Genomic DNA, 17,171 nt, shown 5'->3' on the forward strand with positions numbered 1-17,171 from the left:
CAATACGTCGTTTGATTTCTTGACTGCTGTTTCCATGAGTGTTGATAGTTGATCCAAGAAGAATGAAGTCCTTGAAAACTTCAATCTTTTATCATACATGAGATAAAAGGAGCGAAACTGGAGCAGAGAAAGGGGAACCTATTACCACCAAGGTAGAAAAGCCCAGTATGGAGTGCATCCTTTAGACTTGGTCTTCCTGCCTTGTGAAGCTCCTAGATCCAGGGAAGATTGATGCCAAGATGTATGGAGATCTTCAAGGAATTCTGGGCCTGTTGTTTGTTTGTTGTTAGGTGCTGCTGAGTCGGTTCCAGCCCCTAATGATCCTGCATACAACAGAATGAAACACTGTCCGGTCCTGCGCCAATCTCACAATCGTTTTTATCCTTGAGCCCATTGCTGCTGCCAATCCATCTTGTTGGGGCTCTCCCTCTTTTTTGCTGACCGTCCACTTTACTAAGCATGATGATGTCTTTCTCCAGGGACTGGTCCCTCCTGAGAATATGTCTGAAGTATGAGAGAAGGAATCTGGCCATCTTGGCTTCTAAGGAGCACTCTGTACTTTCTCCAACACAGATGTGTTTGTTCTTCTGGCAGTCCTCCTCCAACACCATAACTCAAATGCATCAATTCTTCTACGGTCTTCCTTACTCATTGTCCGACTTTCACATGCATATGAGGCTATTGAAAATGCTATGATTTGGGTCAGGCACACCTTAGTCCTCAAATTGGCATCTTTGTTCTTGAACACTTTACTGAGGTCTTGTGCAGCATATTTGCCTAGTGCAATGATCATTTGATTTCTTGACTGCTGATTCCATGAGTGTTTATGGTGGATCCAAGCAAAATGAAGTCTTTGACAACTTGTATGTTTTCTCCATTTATCATGATAATTGTCTTTTGGGTTTAGTAGTGAGGATTTTTGTTTTCTTTACATTGAGGTGCAATCCATACCGAAGGATGTGGTCTTTGATCTTCATCAATAAGTATTTAAAATCCTCTTTGCTTTCAGCAAGCAAGGCTATATCATCTTCATATCGCAGGTTGTTAAGAGTCTTCCTCCAATCCTGATGCCACGTTCTTCATATAATCCAGTTTCTCAGCTTATTTGCTCGGCATATAGATCGAGAAAGTATGGTGAAAGAATATGACCCTGGTGCAAACCTTTCCTGAGCACAGTCTGTTCTTTGGACCTGGGGTCCCGACTCTGTGAAGCCCTTAGATCCAGGGGAAGATTGATACCATGATTTACGAGATCTCCAAGAAATGCTGGGCATACAGATGCTGAAAGGAAACAAGGACCTTTCCCCAGAGCCGCCATAGAGAAAGCCTTCCCCAAGTGCAGGCGCTCTGAACTTGGTCTTCTAGCATCTTAAACTGTGAGATAATGAATTCTGGGTTTCTAAAGTCATCTATTTGTGGTATTTCTGTTATAGCAGCACTAGGTAGCTAAGACACACTTTACACAGCAGTGCTCAGTCTGATTGACTGAGTTTGTCACCTTTGCTATGTTTAACATGTGCTGGTTGATTTTGATCTTTGAGGTGATGGAAGTATCAAGAACCAAGAGAAAGGCGATGAGACCAGAATAACTAGGTTTCAAAATCAAAGTGGAGGAGCTAAGGGGAGTGCTTTCTGGTTACCACTGGTTAATTTTTTAAAAATATAAATATATTGGCAGAAAGACTGATTCCTGGGTACATTCCATTTGTCCTTTGTTTCCCCCCCTGTCTGATTATATGATTATTGATGTCATTAAAAGTGCATTCATCAGGCCTGGCTGTCAGAGACTTGCACTTATTTTGTGGCCACAAGCAGTTTTGAGGTAAATCTCTTGCTTTAGGGCATTAGCTGATCAATATAGACATCTGTAGTGAGGGACTGTTTTCCCACCTCCCTCCTGATGACTCCATTTTCCCAGGGCATTCTGGGAACTCTGTTTTTTCTTTTAAATGAGAGGTGCTGTGGATGGGATGGGGAGACCAAGAAGAAGTTGCTCTTACAAAAGAACATTCTTTTTGCAGTCTCTGCCTTTTCAAGAGAGAGCAGCTGATGCAAAGAAAGTCCTAGGACTAAATAAAATATGGCAGCCACTCATCACGCTAATGCGGTCTTATTCAGTCTTCTTCTCTCCTTTCTGGATTTCTCTATGATATCAAGTCTTATTTTGTCTTTGAAGGCTGCAGGATCAACATTCCCGCTGCCCAAGACTGAAACCTCTCCATGCTACCTTTCATTACTTGCAAGCAGGGTTTTATCTTATTCATTTCTGTTTGTTGGAGGCAGGATTCTTGGCAGGTATTACATTTGGCAGGCAGTAAATGTTGCTGAACTGAACTGAATTTATGAATGTGATATGATGGTTTCATTTCCCTATGAAAGATTTCCCCTTTCTTTCCCATCCTCTCATTTCACCTTTTCTTCCCACTACATCAGCCACACCACTCTGCTCCCTGAATGGACTCTTGATACGTTCAGATAAACCAAGTAGCTATCAATGTCATCTTCCTAGCAGCAAACCGACAGCTGGTCCTCTGCTCCTAGTCTCTGGGTGAGCCCAGGAGACATCAGCTCATCATTCCTTTTTGTGTCAGATTCTCTGGTTTTTGAATCCCATGTAGGACCTTTGGTTTGGTGTTCTCTCTCCCTTTGGAGACAATCCTCCAGTATTTCTTGGTAAAGGGTACATGTTGTTGTTGTTGTTAAGTGCCGTCCAGTCGGTTCTGACTCATAGCAACTCTGTATAGGGTTTCCGAGGAGCAGCTGGTGGGCTTGAACTGCCGACCTTGAGGCTCACAGTTCAGTGCTGAACAGTGCCATACCAAGAGTCTAAAGGGTGCATATTGTTGTTGCTGTTGTTAAGTGCCATCGAGTCGGTTCTGGCCCATAGCAACCCAATATTAGGCTTGTCAAGGAGCAGCTGGTGAGCTTGAACAGCCAACCTTAAAGTTCAAACCTACTTTGCAGTCCAGGGCATTGACCCACAGCACCACACCAGGACTCCAAAGGGTGCATAGGAGGTAAATTTTAGACTTTGCATGTTGAAAATATTTTTATTCTAGTTCCCATCTTAATGGATAGTTTGGCCAGATAAAGATTTATACTTTGGGAATTGTTTTTCCTCTGAAATTTGAAGGCACTGTTCTATTTTTTTTTTACATCCATGTTGTTATTGAGAAGTTTTATTTTTGATGCACTGACTATATCCTGTCTTTTGTCTCTGAAAGCTTTGATGATCCTCTCTAGTTCCAAGTGTTCTGAAATTTCACCAGAATGTGACTTGTTGGGGATTAATACTTAGTTACTGTGCATCAGAGACTGACTAGACTCAATCTCACACCATCAGTCATAAGTCTTCTGATCTCCGGCACATCATTTAGCATTCTGTGTCTCACCTGCAAAACTGGGATAATGATAGGGTGGTTGCGAGGATTAAAGGAATTGTTGTTGTTAAGTGCTGGCCTTGTGGGCCACACCAGGAATCCTTTTTACTAAATACTATTTAGACATAAAGGAATTAATATCTGTAAAATACTTAAAATCCTACCTGCCACTTAACTGTTATTTAAGAATTAATTTTTATCAATATTTAGAATCCAGAAAAACATTTCTTATAGCTCTGCGAAGTCTTCCTGAATTATTTAACTGATGAAATCCTCTGTTTTCTCTGTTCTTTTTCAGCAACTCATATTATTTGTAAGTTGATCTTCCTGGACTAAGGTTTTGATTAAAAAATAATAATAATAACAACAAATTTTTTTTTTCTTTCTCCTTTCGATTATATTTCTGTGTGTATGTGTATTTCATGTCCTGCTTTCTGGCAGATGTCCTTAGCTTTATCTTCTAATCTTTCTATTGTGTTTAAATTTCTCCTGTCTTATCTTGTGTTCCGGAGTTATTTTGTTTTCCTATGTCTAAGTATTCTTTTTATATTGCATTTGGTTCTTGTTTTATAGATGCAGTATTTTCTTATATCTCTCTGATAATAGTAATCACATTTTTTAAAGTTTTCATCTCCCTGAATATTTCTGTTTCCTTAAAGGTGCTCCCGGAGTTCTGGTGTAGTGCTGTGAGATAAGCACTGGACCACAAGGTTGGTTTGAACCACAGGGTCGGAAGTTCAAACCCACCAGCCACTCCTCAGAAATCCTATACAGGGTCATTATGAGTCGGAACCAACTCGATGGCACGTACCAACAACAAAGGTGCTCCTCACCGGGACCACCCTGTTTACTTACTTTGCTCAGTCTTCATATTAGAAACTTCCCATAGATGTAGGTCTCCTTGGCAACCTGTTTATGAGAGGCTATATGCAGATAAGAGGGGCTTGTCAACTGAGGACTCCATAGTGGGGTTTCTGCTGGTACGCTTTGTTGGGGAAGCCCAGCATCAACATCTTTAGGTCTTTCTCATTGTCTGGTAAGAATCCCCAGTGAAGATTCTTGTAATCTGCCTGGAGCTTAACTGCCAATAATCTAGGGAAAGAAAGTCCTGTTGTCACTATAGTACTCCATTCTCAACTTGCCTGGTGTTCTCCATTCCAGAGACCCTTTATTTTAGCCTCTACAGGATGTCGGAGGGCAGCTCTCCTGCCATTGGTGTGGGAAGGAAATCCCGAATCGAGCTGTTTCTTGTACAAACTTTATACCAATCCTCCTGTTTTCTACCAACTTTCACCCTCACGGCTCTGAAAGTGCACTTAGCCAGATACTGCCAAACCTGAGTTGCTTGGGGATTCTGCCATTCAAATCAGATTGTTTCTCAGCTTTCTTTACTGCTGTCACAGAAATCACCTTTGCATGTCTGCCAGTTAATTTTCTGTTGAGGTCCATGTGTATAGTCGTCTCTTATGCTGTCTAAAGAAGCTATTTGAAATGAGCAAATCATTGATTTTGCAGAATTCTATCATGCAATCTCCAGCATCATTTCTATCACCAAGGCCATATTTTCCAACTACTGATGCTTCCTCTTTGCATTCCAATCACCAGTAATAATCAGTACATCTTGATTGCATGTTTGATCGATTTCAGATTGAAGAAGTTGGTAGAATTCTTCTATCTCATCCTCACTGGCTTTAGTGGTTGGTGCATAAATTTGAATAATAGTGGTATTAACTGGGCTTCCCTGTAGGCGCATGGATATTATCCACTATCCCACAGACAGTGTTGTAGTTCATGACTGATCTGGATATGTTCTTTTTGACAATGAATGCAATACCATTCCTCTTCAATTTGTCATTCCCGGCTGGTATGTAAAATACCAGTGACATAGCTGCCAGAATCACAGCGACTCACAAGCCACTGACAAACTGACAGACGTGTGGTGGTCTTAAAGAGCAGTGGGGAAAAGAACAAGTTACATGTTGCCAAGAGGGGACCCAACAAATCCAGGACATGGTTCATTCTACAACTGACCCAGTCTTCTGAAAATGAGGCCAGGGCAAGGAGACTGGCCTAGATTAAAAGAGACATACCCACTGGTAATGCATGATCTTTGATTAGATTCTGGCTGGACAGAATGATAAAAGTTAGCTTGAAGATGAATGGAGAAATCTGCATGTGGATTGAATATTAGTCATACCATGTAATCAGAGTCAGTTTTGGGAAATGCATGCTCAAGCATTTAGGGGTGATGTTTCATGATGCAATTTATTTTGAAATATTTTAGCAAGAATAGACATAATCAATATGAAGCAGATTTGGCAAAATGTTAACTGTTGCTCAGTCAAGATGGTTGGTATACACACTTACAGATACCCACTTGACCTGGCTTCAATGACTGGATGATCAGAGCTCAACTAGAAGAAGAAAGAAGAGGAAAACCAGAGTAATCTGATACAATTTGATGAACTTGACCTACACCTATGGATGCAGTAGCTCAAAAGAGGGAACAAATCTTTACAGCAAGGATCATTTCCACCAGAGCTCCTTCAATATAAGGGGGAAAAATGGAAAGAAACAAAGAAAGAGATGGAGACAGGGGAAGACACAGAGAAGAAGTAAAAGAGTTAAAAACAATAGAGGGAAATACTGTTATAGACATAATCCTGCAATAACAGTGATCTACACAGTGGCTCCATAGGATGAGCACTGGACTCTGAACCACAAGGTCAGCAATTTGAGCCTACCAGCCACTCTGCAGGAGAAAGATGAGGCTTTCTGCTTCCACCAATATTTAAAAGCCTCAGAAATCTTATGAGTCAGAAACAACTTGATGCCACCAAACAATGGGTAGATACATGGATAGACATGCAATTGAGTGGGTATGGGAAGGAGAGTGGGAGTATACTCCCAAATATATACAGGACTGGGATCTGCACATGGGTATTATCTTTGGTCTGTATCCTTTCACGTACTTAATTCAATCTGTATGGTGAGCAATAATCCGAGAACTGGATTATATGAAGGAGAATGTGGCATCAGGATTGCGATATGCCGATAACACAACCTTGCTTGCTGAAAGTGAAGAGGTCTTAAAATCCTTACTGATGAAGATCAAAGACCACAGCCTTCAGTATGAGTTGCATCTCAGTGTAAAGAAAACAGAAATCCTCACCATTGGACCAGTAACTAATATGATAAATGGAGAAAAGATTGAAGTTGTTAAAAACTTCATTTTACTTGGATCTACTATCAACACTCATGGAAGCAACAGTCAAGAAATCAAATGCATTAGGCAAAGCTGCTGTTTAAACAAGACCTTTTTAAAGTGTTGACGAGCAAAGATGTCAGTTTCAGGACTAAAGTGACCCAAACCATGCATGGTATTTTCAACAGCTTCACCTGCATGTGTAAATTGGACAACAAATAAGGAAGACCATAGAAGAATTGATGCGTTTGAATTATGGTGTTGGAGAAAAATATTAAAGGTACCATGGACCATGGACTGCCAGAAGAACAACTCAATGTCCAGACTCAGCGACTCCTTCCTTCAAAGTATTTGGTTAGGTCTAAAATATTTTCATAACTTTGCTCTCTGTATGATCCACCACAATCATGGATATATTTGCAGCAAAGGTAATTGTTGTTGTTAGTTGCCACCAACTAACAACAATTACCTTTGCTGCAAATATATCCCTGGGTCTGGAGATTCAAGACCATATAGTCTCAGGGGACACCATGGTCAAGCGACATAACATTCCACAAAGACAGTGTTCTACAGCTACCTTGGTGAATATTAATTGGGGTCTTAAAAGCTCTTGAGTAGCCATCTAAGGTGCAACTAGTGGTCTCTCACTATCGGGAGGTAAGAAGAGTGATGAAAATTGAAGACACATGGAAACAATTAGTCCAGTGGACAGATGAGCCATGGGAACGTGTGTCTTCATAGAATGGTCAACTATTAGAGAGCCAAAGGGCAGCATTTCCCCAAGGACAAGGTTCAGAAGGGTTGGGAAAGAAGGAGCAATGAAAACAAACACAGGGAGGAAGTGGGATAAATTATGTTACATCGAGGGATTTGCAATCAATGAGATACGTATGTTGAATGTAAAATTGCTCTGTAAACCTTCACCCAGTTCAGAATAGAAAGTTAAAAGCAAACAGTAGTTTAACTAAGAAAGAATGTCTGCTTGAACAGACATTGTCTTCTCTCATGACCTGTGTCTGTGGATCACATTGACAGTAACATCTCGAAAGATTAGATCAGAAGCTTAGTGGGCAGTGAGTTTTTGTCAAAGGAGAAGGACCAACTCAGAAAAGGAGGATGAGAACTCAAAGAATGTCATCAACGTCACTGAATTATACATCTTAAAGCTGTTGAATTGGTGTATGTTTTTCTATGTATCTTCTCAACAACAACAGCAACAAACAGCTTAGTGAAATGACCTGTAGAATTACATAAACCTGGCCTGACTGCTTTGGGAGGAACAAGAATGAATGAGCGAGAACCCCAAAGGACTTGGGCATCCTGGAAGGGAAATTCACTGAGTTCACCACAGCAATGGAGGGAGACAGGCATGCACTCCAGAATATATGAGGGTTTTGAAAGAGTGAATGTACTTCCTAGAGTGCCCACGTAATTTTCAGGAATGATTTACTCATTGGCCGGATGAGATTGAATAATTCAGGTCACAAGTGCAATGGGAGTGCCTCTCTGCTTGGTTATTAGTTGGATTCCATCCCACCCCCCCCCCTCCAAATTTAATCACTTAAAATTACTTCCTTGACATGAGACTTTCTGGAAGGTATAGTTTCTTTCTTTCCTTTTCTTTGTTTAACAAATTCTTTTCTCCCAAAACAGCATGAATTGTCCTACCCACTCAGGTATAGATATTGAGTAAGAATGGAAATGCAGAATTGTTTCCTGCAATGGAACGATGCTCAACTGTTGCTAAAACAGAGCTGCCAGCTAAGAAGTGTGTTGACTGTCCCATCCAAACCCGCAGTTTCTGATGTGATTTCAGGGAGCTGGATTGTGCCATGCTACGTCGCCTGGAGAAGAGGATTTTGGTTGACCTCCCCAACCAGCAGGCCAGGCAGGCTATGATCCGACACTGGCTGCCCCCTGTGAGCAAGAGCGGAGCCCTGGAGCTGCGCACGGAGTTGGAGTATGGAGTGCTGAGCCAGGTAACTGCCGAGCTTTGCCCCTGGAGGGACACATCTGCAGGCCCAGGGTCCACCACATGACAGCCGTCTAGACAGAGTCTTATCATAAGCCTCTTCACTCCAGACACTTGGGAAAGACCCAGGCTGTCCCAGCAATGCAATAGGCCTGTTTCTTCATGAATGAGTGAGCTCTCCATTCCGTGGAAACATTCAAGCAGAGAGAAAGACTATGCCGTAGTGGGAATAGCAATGAGTTTAGAATCAGAGACCCTCTGGTCACATCCTGGTCCTGCCAGTTATCAGCTGGGTGACCTCACAAAAGTCAATTTTGGAGCCTCCGCTGCTTCATCTTAGAAATGAGGTCACAGAGATGACTTCAGAGGATTCCTGTGAAGATAAAGTGAAAGTCATTTGCCCTCAGAAAAGCTCTAGGTACATGTTTGTGATCCTCAGTGCCCAGGGTCTTGTAGGAGAGTTGCCTGCTTTGGGTGGACACTTGAACACTTTTGACCTCTGATATTCAGGGTCGTTATGGGTCAGAACCGACTCGACAGCACTTAACAACAACAACAATTCCTCAAAGGCAAGTATGACTTTAGCTACAAGAACAACAGTGCCTGAGAAACCTGAGCATTCTTGAATTTGGGCACAAGGTCCCCTTGGGCTGACTTGGGTAGCCTGACCTGACCAGTCCTCCGCCAGCATTTTGCGGCATATGTATAGGAGGTCTTAGGAAGTTGCCCCCAAGCACTACTTATCTGGAATCTCATAAGGTGTTCATGGGCGACAGGTACAGTATTTAAATAGGGGACCCTGACATGAGGTTTTGCCTCCGTGAATGTTATTACCATCCACTCGGCTTGCTGACCAGCAACTGGATTTATGGCTATTTCAGGAGACTGAGGGCTACTCAGGCTCAGACATCAAGCTTGTCTGCAGGGAGGCAGCCATGCGACCTGTGAGAAAAATCTTCAGTACCCTCGAAAGCCACCAGTCAGGTATGGCAGAATCAAGTAGGTGCTGTGGGGAGAAATGTGTTTAAAAATCCAACTCTCACCAGCAGATGGAGCCCTGCTCCTGTTCTTGGTGGGTCTCTCTGCAACGTGTTGTCGATTAAATCATCCCTCGTGCACTCAGCCCATTCCCCCTCAGGTGGCCCATTTTGGATTGGCTTTGCCTGCAGATGATAAACTCTTAGGGTTGAGGCTTTTATTTCTCTGGCACGCTATGATGTTGGCTGGATCCACTGAAGGTACTATATAAATATTAAATAATACTTTGATAACAACACATTTAAGTCACTTATTTGGGGGGCAGGGTGTGTCAAGGCTTCAGGGGCTAACTTGGTTGCACATTAAAAGAATTTTCTTTCCACCCTTTTTAGTCTTGCCTTTTGTTGCATTAACCATTAAGTATGCTGCATTATGCATTGTCTTGAAAGGTCTATTAGCATTTGAATAGCATTGATCACCACGGATCGATTGTTGTGCTGTTACTGTTTTGTTTTTATCTAGAGAGCAGTAACCTACCTGCCATCCAGCTGGACACTGTGACCACTGCCGATTTTCTGGATGTACTGGCCCACACAAAACCTTCAGCAAAGAATCTAACTCAGAGATATTCAGCCTGGCAGAGAGACTTCGAGTCTGTTTGAACTTATGCCGAAACTGACCTGGCCACAAAGTACCACAGGGGCCTTCTGGTTTATTAGTGGAAGTGGGAGAAGAACATGGTTGGACTGGAAATGAGAACTTTCTTTATGAGAGCTGGATTAACTTGGAAAACTATATTGTTTTAAAAACCTGAGATATTTTCATTACATTTTTCACCATAGATGCAAAATAGTGACAATTTCAATGTCATGCAAATGCACTCTTGGGTCATGCAGTGATTTTTTCCCCCCACAATAATAATAGATAGCATAACATTTTGATGAACAGTTTCCTGCAATGGCCCTCATTTATGAGCTGGTATCTTATTTTGATGTAAAAGATGCTAGAGAAGTTGTGTTGGAATGCACGGGGGTGACTCTGAGCTGGGGCAGCCCCTGAAAGCAGACCATGTGACCATGTGACCAGTTGAGTGTAAGACAAGAATAAGGACAGGGGCCAGAAGGAAATAGTGTCTATGCTCTTGATAGTATTCTGAATTTCATTAGCTCTTAATTCTGACCCCAACCAGTGTTACCAACAGCAAACTTCTCCCAAACTTAGAAAGCACCACTTAGAAAGTCATGATCTCATCCCTAGGCTTGAATAATCTTTTGGACACTCCAACCTCCTCATTTCCCATGGCTGGCTTGCTTCTCTTTAAAAATATATCCCAAACCATACTCACCACCATTGAGTCAATGCCTACTCATAGCAACCCCCACAGGATTTCCAAGTGTGGCACTGTGGACTAATGTGCTGGACTGCAAAATCGGTTTGAACCACAAGGTCGGTGATTCAAGCTCACCAGCCTCTCCTTGGAAACCTCATACAGGGTCACTATGGGTTTGAACCAACTCAACAGCACTTAACAACAACTATTACAGGAGCACTACAGCATTCAGCTTCATCTTTCATCTGGGGAGTGGCGGATGGGTTTGAACTGCTGAACCTGGACCCTGAGATTAGCAGCACAACACCTAACCCATAGGGCCACTGGCACTCTTTATTGTGTTCTTCGTATGTGTTCTCTAGACACAGAACATTGGAAACAAATGTTTCAAATCCCAAATTTTCAGTGAACAGTTTAGTGAACAATTACGTTAGTCATATTGTGCAATCATCACTTGTGTTGTTAAGAGCTGTCAAATCAGTCTGACTCTTAGCAAACCTGTTAGGGTTTCCGAGGAGCAGCTGGTAGGTTTGAATTGTCGACCTTGTGGCTTGCAGTCCAGTGCTGATCCTACAGTGCCAAGTAGTCATCACCAAAGTTCCCATCAGCATAAACTCAAACTCATCGCTTCCTGAACAACGTCTCTCTCTTTTATCCTCCCTCCTGTCCCAGCTATTGTCTTCTGCCATTCAGTTGTAGTGACCCCATGTGACGAGTAGAACTGTCTTGTAAGGTTTTTTCCACTGCTATCTAAGGAGCTCTGGTAGCGTAGTGGTTACGAATCGGGCTGAAAACCTCTCGGTCAGCAGTTCGAAACTACCAGCTGTTCCGTGGGAGAAAAATGAGGCTTTCTGCTGCGTAAAGATTTACAGCCTCGGAAACCCTGTACCAGGGTCGCTGTGAGTCAGAACTGAACTGACTCCACGGCACAGAACAACAACAACATCTTAACAGAAGCAGTTTGCCAGGTCTTTCTTCTTTGTAGCTGTTGGGTGGGTTCAAACCTCCAACCTTTCAGTTAGCAGCAGAAAACTTAACTGCTAGTACACCAGGGCACCTTGCCTACCCTGGGAACCACCGATAGCCTTTGGTTTCTAGACACTGTTGTTACTGTTGTTTTTAAATGCTGTTGAATCCATTTCATCTGTTGATGGACAGTTTTTACCTCCAGTTGCTGTGAATAGAGCTGCAGGGAACATTGGGGTAAATGTGTCTGTCTGTGACTACTTTCAAGTTTCTTAGGTATATACCTAGGAGTGAAATTGTTGGGGTAGATGGTAGTTTGACTTAAAAAATTTTAAAAAAATATGTAATGTTTTGAACGGCCTAACTTTTTTCCACAGCGCTGCACCGTTGTGCATTCCCATTGGCAGAGGATTGTTGTAGTAAGTGTCATCAGCTCAGTTCCGATTCACAGAGACTTTGTATAGAGTTTCCAAGGAGTGGCTGATGGATTTGAATCACTGACCTTGCAGTTCAAATCGACCTTGTGGTCCAGTGCTTATCCTACAGAACCACACGTCTGACTCACATTTGTAATTTTCCATTTTATAATCTTAACCATTCTAATTAGAGTGGAATTTCTTATTGTGGTTCTGATTTGCATCACTGTGTGTGGCACTGAACAGCAATGGCTAACCAACGTTGAGATATTCTCCATAGGTCTTTTGGCCATTTGAATATCCTCTTTGGTGAAGTGGCTAAATCCTTTGCACATTCTTTGATTGAGTTGTTTGTCTTTTTGTTGTTAAGTTTTATAAGTTCTATGAAGAGGCTTCAAAAAGTTCCTAGAAAAATTCCATTACCTTTCAATTCCAATTTTCCAAGAGCAGGCATTCCTTAGGGGTACAAATGAGATCCATTCCTATCTTTAAGAATGTGTAGGTAAGTCAGAACAGGTTAATCCCATTATCATCCACAAGGTCAGCTGCTCAAACCTACCAGCCGCTTGAGAGAAAACTGAAGCTATTTGCTCCCGTAAAGATACAGTCTCAGAAACTCAAAGGGGAAGTTCTACTCAGTCCTTTAGGGTTGCTATGCATAGGAATAGACTCAATGACAATGGGTTGTTTTTTATTGTTTCTAATGCAAGAGAAGGAGCCCTGGTGGTGCTGTGGGTTAGGCGTTGGGCTGCTAACTACAAGGTTGGCAATTCAAGCCCACCACAGGGAAAAGATGAGACTGTTTGCTCTCTTAAAGATTTAGTCTCAGAAACTCTAAGAAGCAGTTCTAGTCTATCTTGTAGGGTCATTATGAGTCAGAATTGACTAAATGGCAGTGGGTTTTTTTTTTGTTTTTTTTGTTTTAGAGCAAGAAGAGACCCAATGCCTCTTCATGATTTAAACGTTGCATGAGCAGCAGCAAAGTGAAGTTGACTGGGATGCAGAATTGTTTCCAGTTGTTGGGAAGTGTCTAGAGACCTTCTAGGTCTAGGAGTTTCCGAGGAGCGGCTGGTGGACTAGTCTAGGGTTTCCGAGGAGCGGCTGGTGGATTTGAATTACCGACCTTGTGGTTAGCAATCCAGTGCTTATCCCACAGCACCACACCAGGACTCCTTTCCAGTTATTGTTGTTGTTAAGTGAAGTGAGATCACTTCAAAGTGAAGGCAAATTGACAGAACATCAAAGGGTGAGTAGTTGTGCCCTTAAGTCAGACATTTGTAACCGGGACTGCCTGTAAATATTAGACCTTCATAGGATATATTTGTCATTAAGTGCCGTCGAGTAGGTACCAACTCATAGCAAACCTGTATAGGGTTTCCAAGGAGTGGCTGGTGGGTTTGAAATGCTTATCTTGTGGTTAGCAGTCCATTGCTTACCCTATAGTTTCACACCAGGACTCCTATTGGCTATATGGTGCCTAAGAATGTTCTTCTAATCTGTAGGTTGTCCTTCCACTTTTTAAAAATCGTTATTTGATGAACAAAAGCATTTTTTATGAGGTCCTGTTGATCTAGTGTGTCTTTTGTTGCTTTTATTTTTATTTTTTTATTTTTATAGCTGATAATCCATTCTCAGAAACTGGACCCCACAGCCATACTTTTCTACTTTTTTTCTAAGAATTTTATGTGTTTCAGGTCTTGATCTATTTTGAATTTACTTGTGTGTATGGTGTGAGGCATGGATCCTGATTCAGTCTTTTGCATGTGGGTACCCCATTTTCCCAGACCGTTTATTGAAGAGGTTTTTCCTTCCCCATGGACTCAGCACCCTTTTTGAAATCAGTTAAATACAGACATGTGGGTTTATTGCTTAACTCTGAATTCTTCTCTGTTGGTCTGGTTGTTGTTGTTAAACCAGGAGTCCTTTGCTGGTCTATGTGTCTAGTATACTAGTGCAGGGTATTTTCATTGTTGTAGCTGTACAGTATGTTTTGCAAACAGAAGTTCTTTAAAATTGGTTTGGCTATTCAGGGGAAAAGAGACATTTTGGATAAATAAATACTTTAACAGGGCTTACTCATATAAACTTTTTTTTTTTTTAACACTGGCTATTTTGAGTGGAATATTCTTAAATCCTTTTAAAAATGCTATTTCATGGAAAGTATAATCAGATTGAAAATATACTTTATACAGGCAGCCCCTAGGTTACCACATCTGACTTATGGACAAATCTGTCTTCTAGGGTTTCCAAACATTTGTTATGACTGATGAAGAGAAACAGGAACAGATTGGAAACTTCTATTCTGGGTGATTCGTGATGGTAACTGGAATAGGAAACATTGCAAGTTGAAGCTCTGGGATGGGAAACTCAGGAGAGGTATATAGTGAGCCCTTCCAGGAGCCTAATGCAGGAGACTAATTATTGCCAGAAATGTGGAGAGCCACACATATTCAAGGAGTCCTGGTGTGGTGCTGTGGGTTAATGCGCTGGACTGCAAAGTCATTAGAATTGCAAGGTCGGTGGTTCAAACTCACCAGCTGCTCCATGAAGCAGGGTTGCTATGGGTTAGAACTGACTGGATGGCACTTAACAACAATGCATATTCAAAGCAGTATGGTTGGCTGCCATCTTTGAGTGGGGGCAGGGTGGGGGGGCTGCCATCTTTGAAGCCTGGCTTTGATGCTATGTAATTTTGCCTTCACTTTGAAAAAAGAACCAACAGGAGCTGGCCGCCCCTCAGCCCTCTGCCACTAAGTGGATTCCGACTCTTAAAAGACTTTGTAGGGTGGAGTAGAACTGCTCCTGTGGGCTTCTGAGGCTGCCAGTGTTTGTGGGTGCAGACAGTCTCATCTTTCTTCGGCTCCTACCCCTAACTTGCAACAAATTCTTCATCACAGTCATCTTCACTTGCTGCACGTGCAGCTTCTAAAACATTAAACAAGCGTCAAGCCTGTTTTTTTGTGAAAGAAATACTGAAGACTTAGTATGTACCTTTTCCAACTGACCTACAGATCTGACTTAAAGACATACTTGGGAACAGATCTTGTTTGTGACCTGGAGACTGTATATAAATTTAAAATAAGCAGAAAATTTCCTCTTAATAAGTACCAAATATAAACTCTTGTCATAAGCATTCTAGTCAGTAGCATGGTGATACCCTAGATACATGTTGTTGTTAATTGCTTTTGAGTTGGTTCTGACTCACAGTAACCTTGTAGGGTTTCTGAGGAGGGCTGGTGGGTTTGAACCATTGATCTTGTGGTTAGCAATCCAGTGCTTATGGCTTGTGTCACCTAAGGTGCACCTTAGTCCTCTAGCCGACATCTTTGTTCTTCAACTCAATGGCTCAGACTGCTCTGTTATGTTAAATTTTCAACATGTTTTGTTTTGGTCATTTTGTCAGGTTGTCAGCTGACATTTCTTGTAGCTATTAGTTCATCTGCTTGTGGATACTACCTTCCTTAAGGATCATGGAATCTCAGCTGCTATTGCTAACTTGGCTATAGTTGGAAAGCAGTTAAGACAGTACTCTAAGAGTCCTTTAAGGTCAAGGGGCACGGAGACTCATGTGCATAGCATGCTTGTGACAGTATATTGTGGCCCTTTTAGCTTACTGCCGATTCTTGTATAAATGTAGTTTGGTCATCCTTCAACAAATACCTGCAAACTCCATTTCCAAAATGTGACACAACCTACAGTGTGCTTGACTCACCTCCACTCCTTTTAAGTGTTGAAGAGCAAAGTTGTTGGTCAGCTAGAGGACTAAGGTGTGCCTGACACAAGCCATAGTATTTTCAATAACTCTGGTAGCGTAGTGGTTACAAATCGGGCTGTGAACTGTAAGGTCAGCAGTTCAAAACTACCAGCGGTTCTGCGGGAGAAAGATGAGGTTTTCTGCTCCCGTAAAGATTTACAGCCTCGGAAACCCTGTGCAGGGTCGGAACCGACTCCACGGCACTTAACAACAACAACATATGCATGTGAAAGCTGGACAGTTTTCAGTTCCATCCCCTCCCACCTCAGTCACAGAAGACTGTAAAAAAAGCTGCTGCATTTGAGTTCTGGTATTGGAGGAGAATATTGAAAAGTACCATGGGCTGCCAAAAGAACCAACAGATCTGTTTTGGAAGAAGTGCAGCCAGAGTGCTCCTTGGAGGCCAGGATGGCCAAACTTCTTCTCTCATACTTCAGATATATTGTCAGGAGGGACCAGTTGCTGGAGAAGGAAATCATGTTTGGCAACGTGGAGGGTCAGAGAAAAAGAGGAAGACCCCAGCAAGATAGGTTGGCAAAGTGGCATCAATGGCCTCATGCATGGCAACAATTGCGAGGTTGGCCCAGGATCGGGCAGTGTTTCATTCTGTTGTGCATAGGGTACTATGAGTCGGTACCAACTTGATGGCACCTAACAACAACAACCCCTTTTAAGTGCTCTCACGCCTCTCTCACTACTCCCACCAGTATCTGATCCTGTATCCAGCTGGCCTTCTCTTGTCCTTGGAAAATTGGTCTCCAAATTAGTACGCATGCACATGCTTCTATGTTCTACATTTAGGTGGTTTCTTGCTTGATCAGTTTGGGGCACTATAGGACTTCTTGGTTTGGATGGAAGCAGATGTAGCTTTGTCATCCCTCTGCTACCATGCACATGTCCTTCCTTATCATCCCCAAATAATCAGATCACTATTTCGATGGGCTCAGTAGCCTTTTTATTAGAACTGTAGGCAGTGTTCACTGTAGAGACAAGCAGTGAAATAGGTTTACATTTTCTTTCTTGATGATTTGTTCTTTCCTGGAATTAATACACACTTTACTTTTATGTCTGCTTAATTTTCCAAGTATCTGTTCTTTGTTTTTTGTTTTGTAACACAGTCTCAGACAGATGCCTTATCAGTATTATTTTACAAATAGCCAAACATCTCTG

At 42.1% G+C, this 17,171-nt stretch overlaps 1 protein-coding gene across 1 annotated transcript in view; it reads left to right on the forward strand.

Annotated features, from left to right (window-relative positions):
• Nucleotides 1-10,197, forward strand: part of KATNAL2 (katanin p60 subunit A-like 2) — a 65,292-nt gene extending 55,095 nt beyond the window's left edge. Inside the window, exons 13-15 of the mRNA XM_006835110.1 lie at nucleotides 8,402-8,564; nucleotides 9,439-9,541; nucleotides 10,058-10,197. Of these exons, the coding sequence (XP_006835173.1) occupies nucleotides 8,402-8,564; nucleotides 9,439-9,541; nucleotides 10,058-10,197 (406 nt within the window). The remainder of the gene's footprint in view (nucleotides 1-8,401; nucleotides 8,565-9,438; nucleotides 9,542-10,057) is intronic.
• Nucleotides 10,198-17,171: the final 6,974 nt, after the last annotated feature.

Source organism: Chrysochloris asiatica, unplaced genomic scaffold (genome assembly GCF_000296735.1).
Source record: "Chrysochloris asiatica unplaced genomic scaffold, ChrAsi1.0 scaffold00015, whole genome shotgun sequence".
Lineage (NCBI taxonomy): Eukaryota > Metazoa > Chordata > Mammalia > Afrosoricida > Chrysochloridae > Chrysochloris > Chrysochloris asiatica.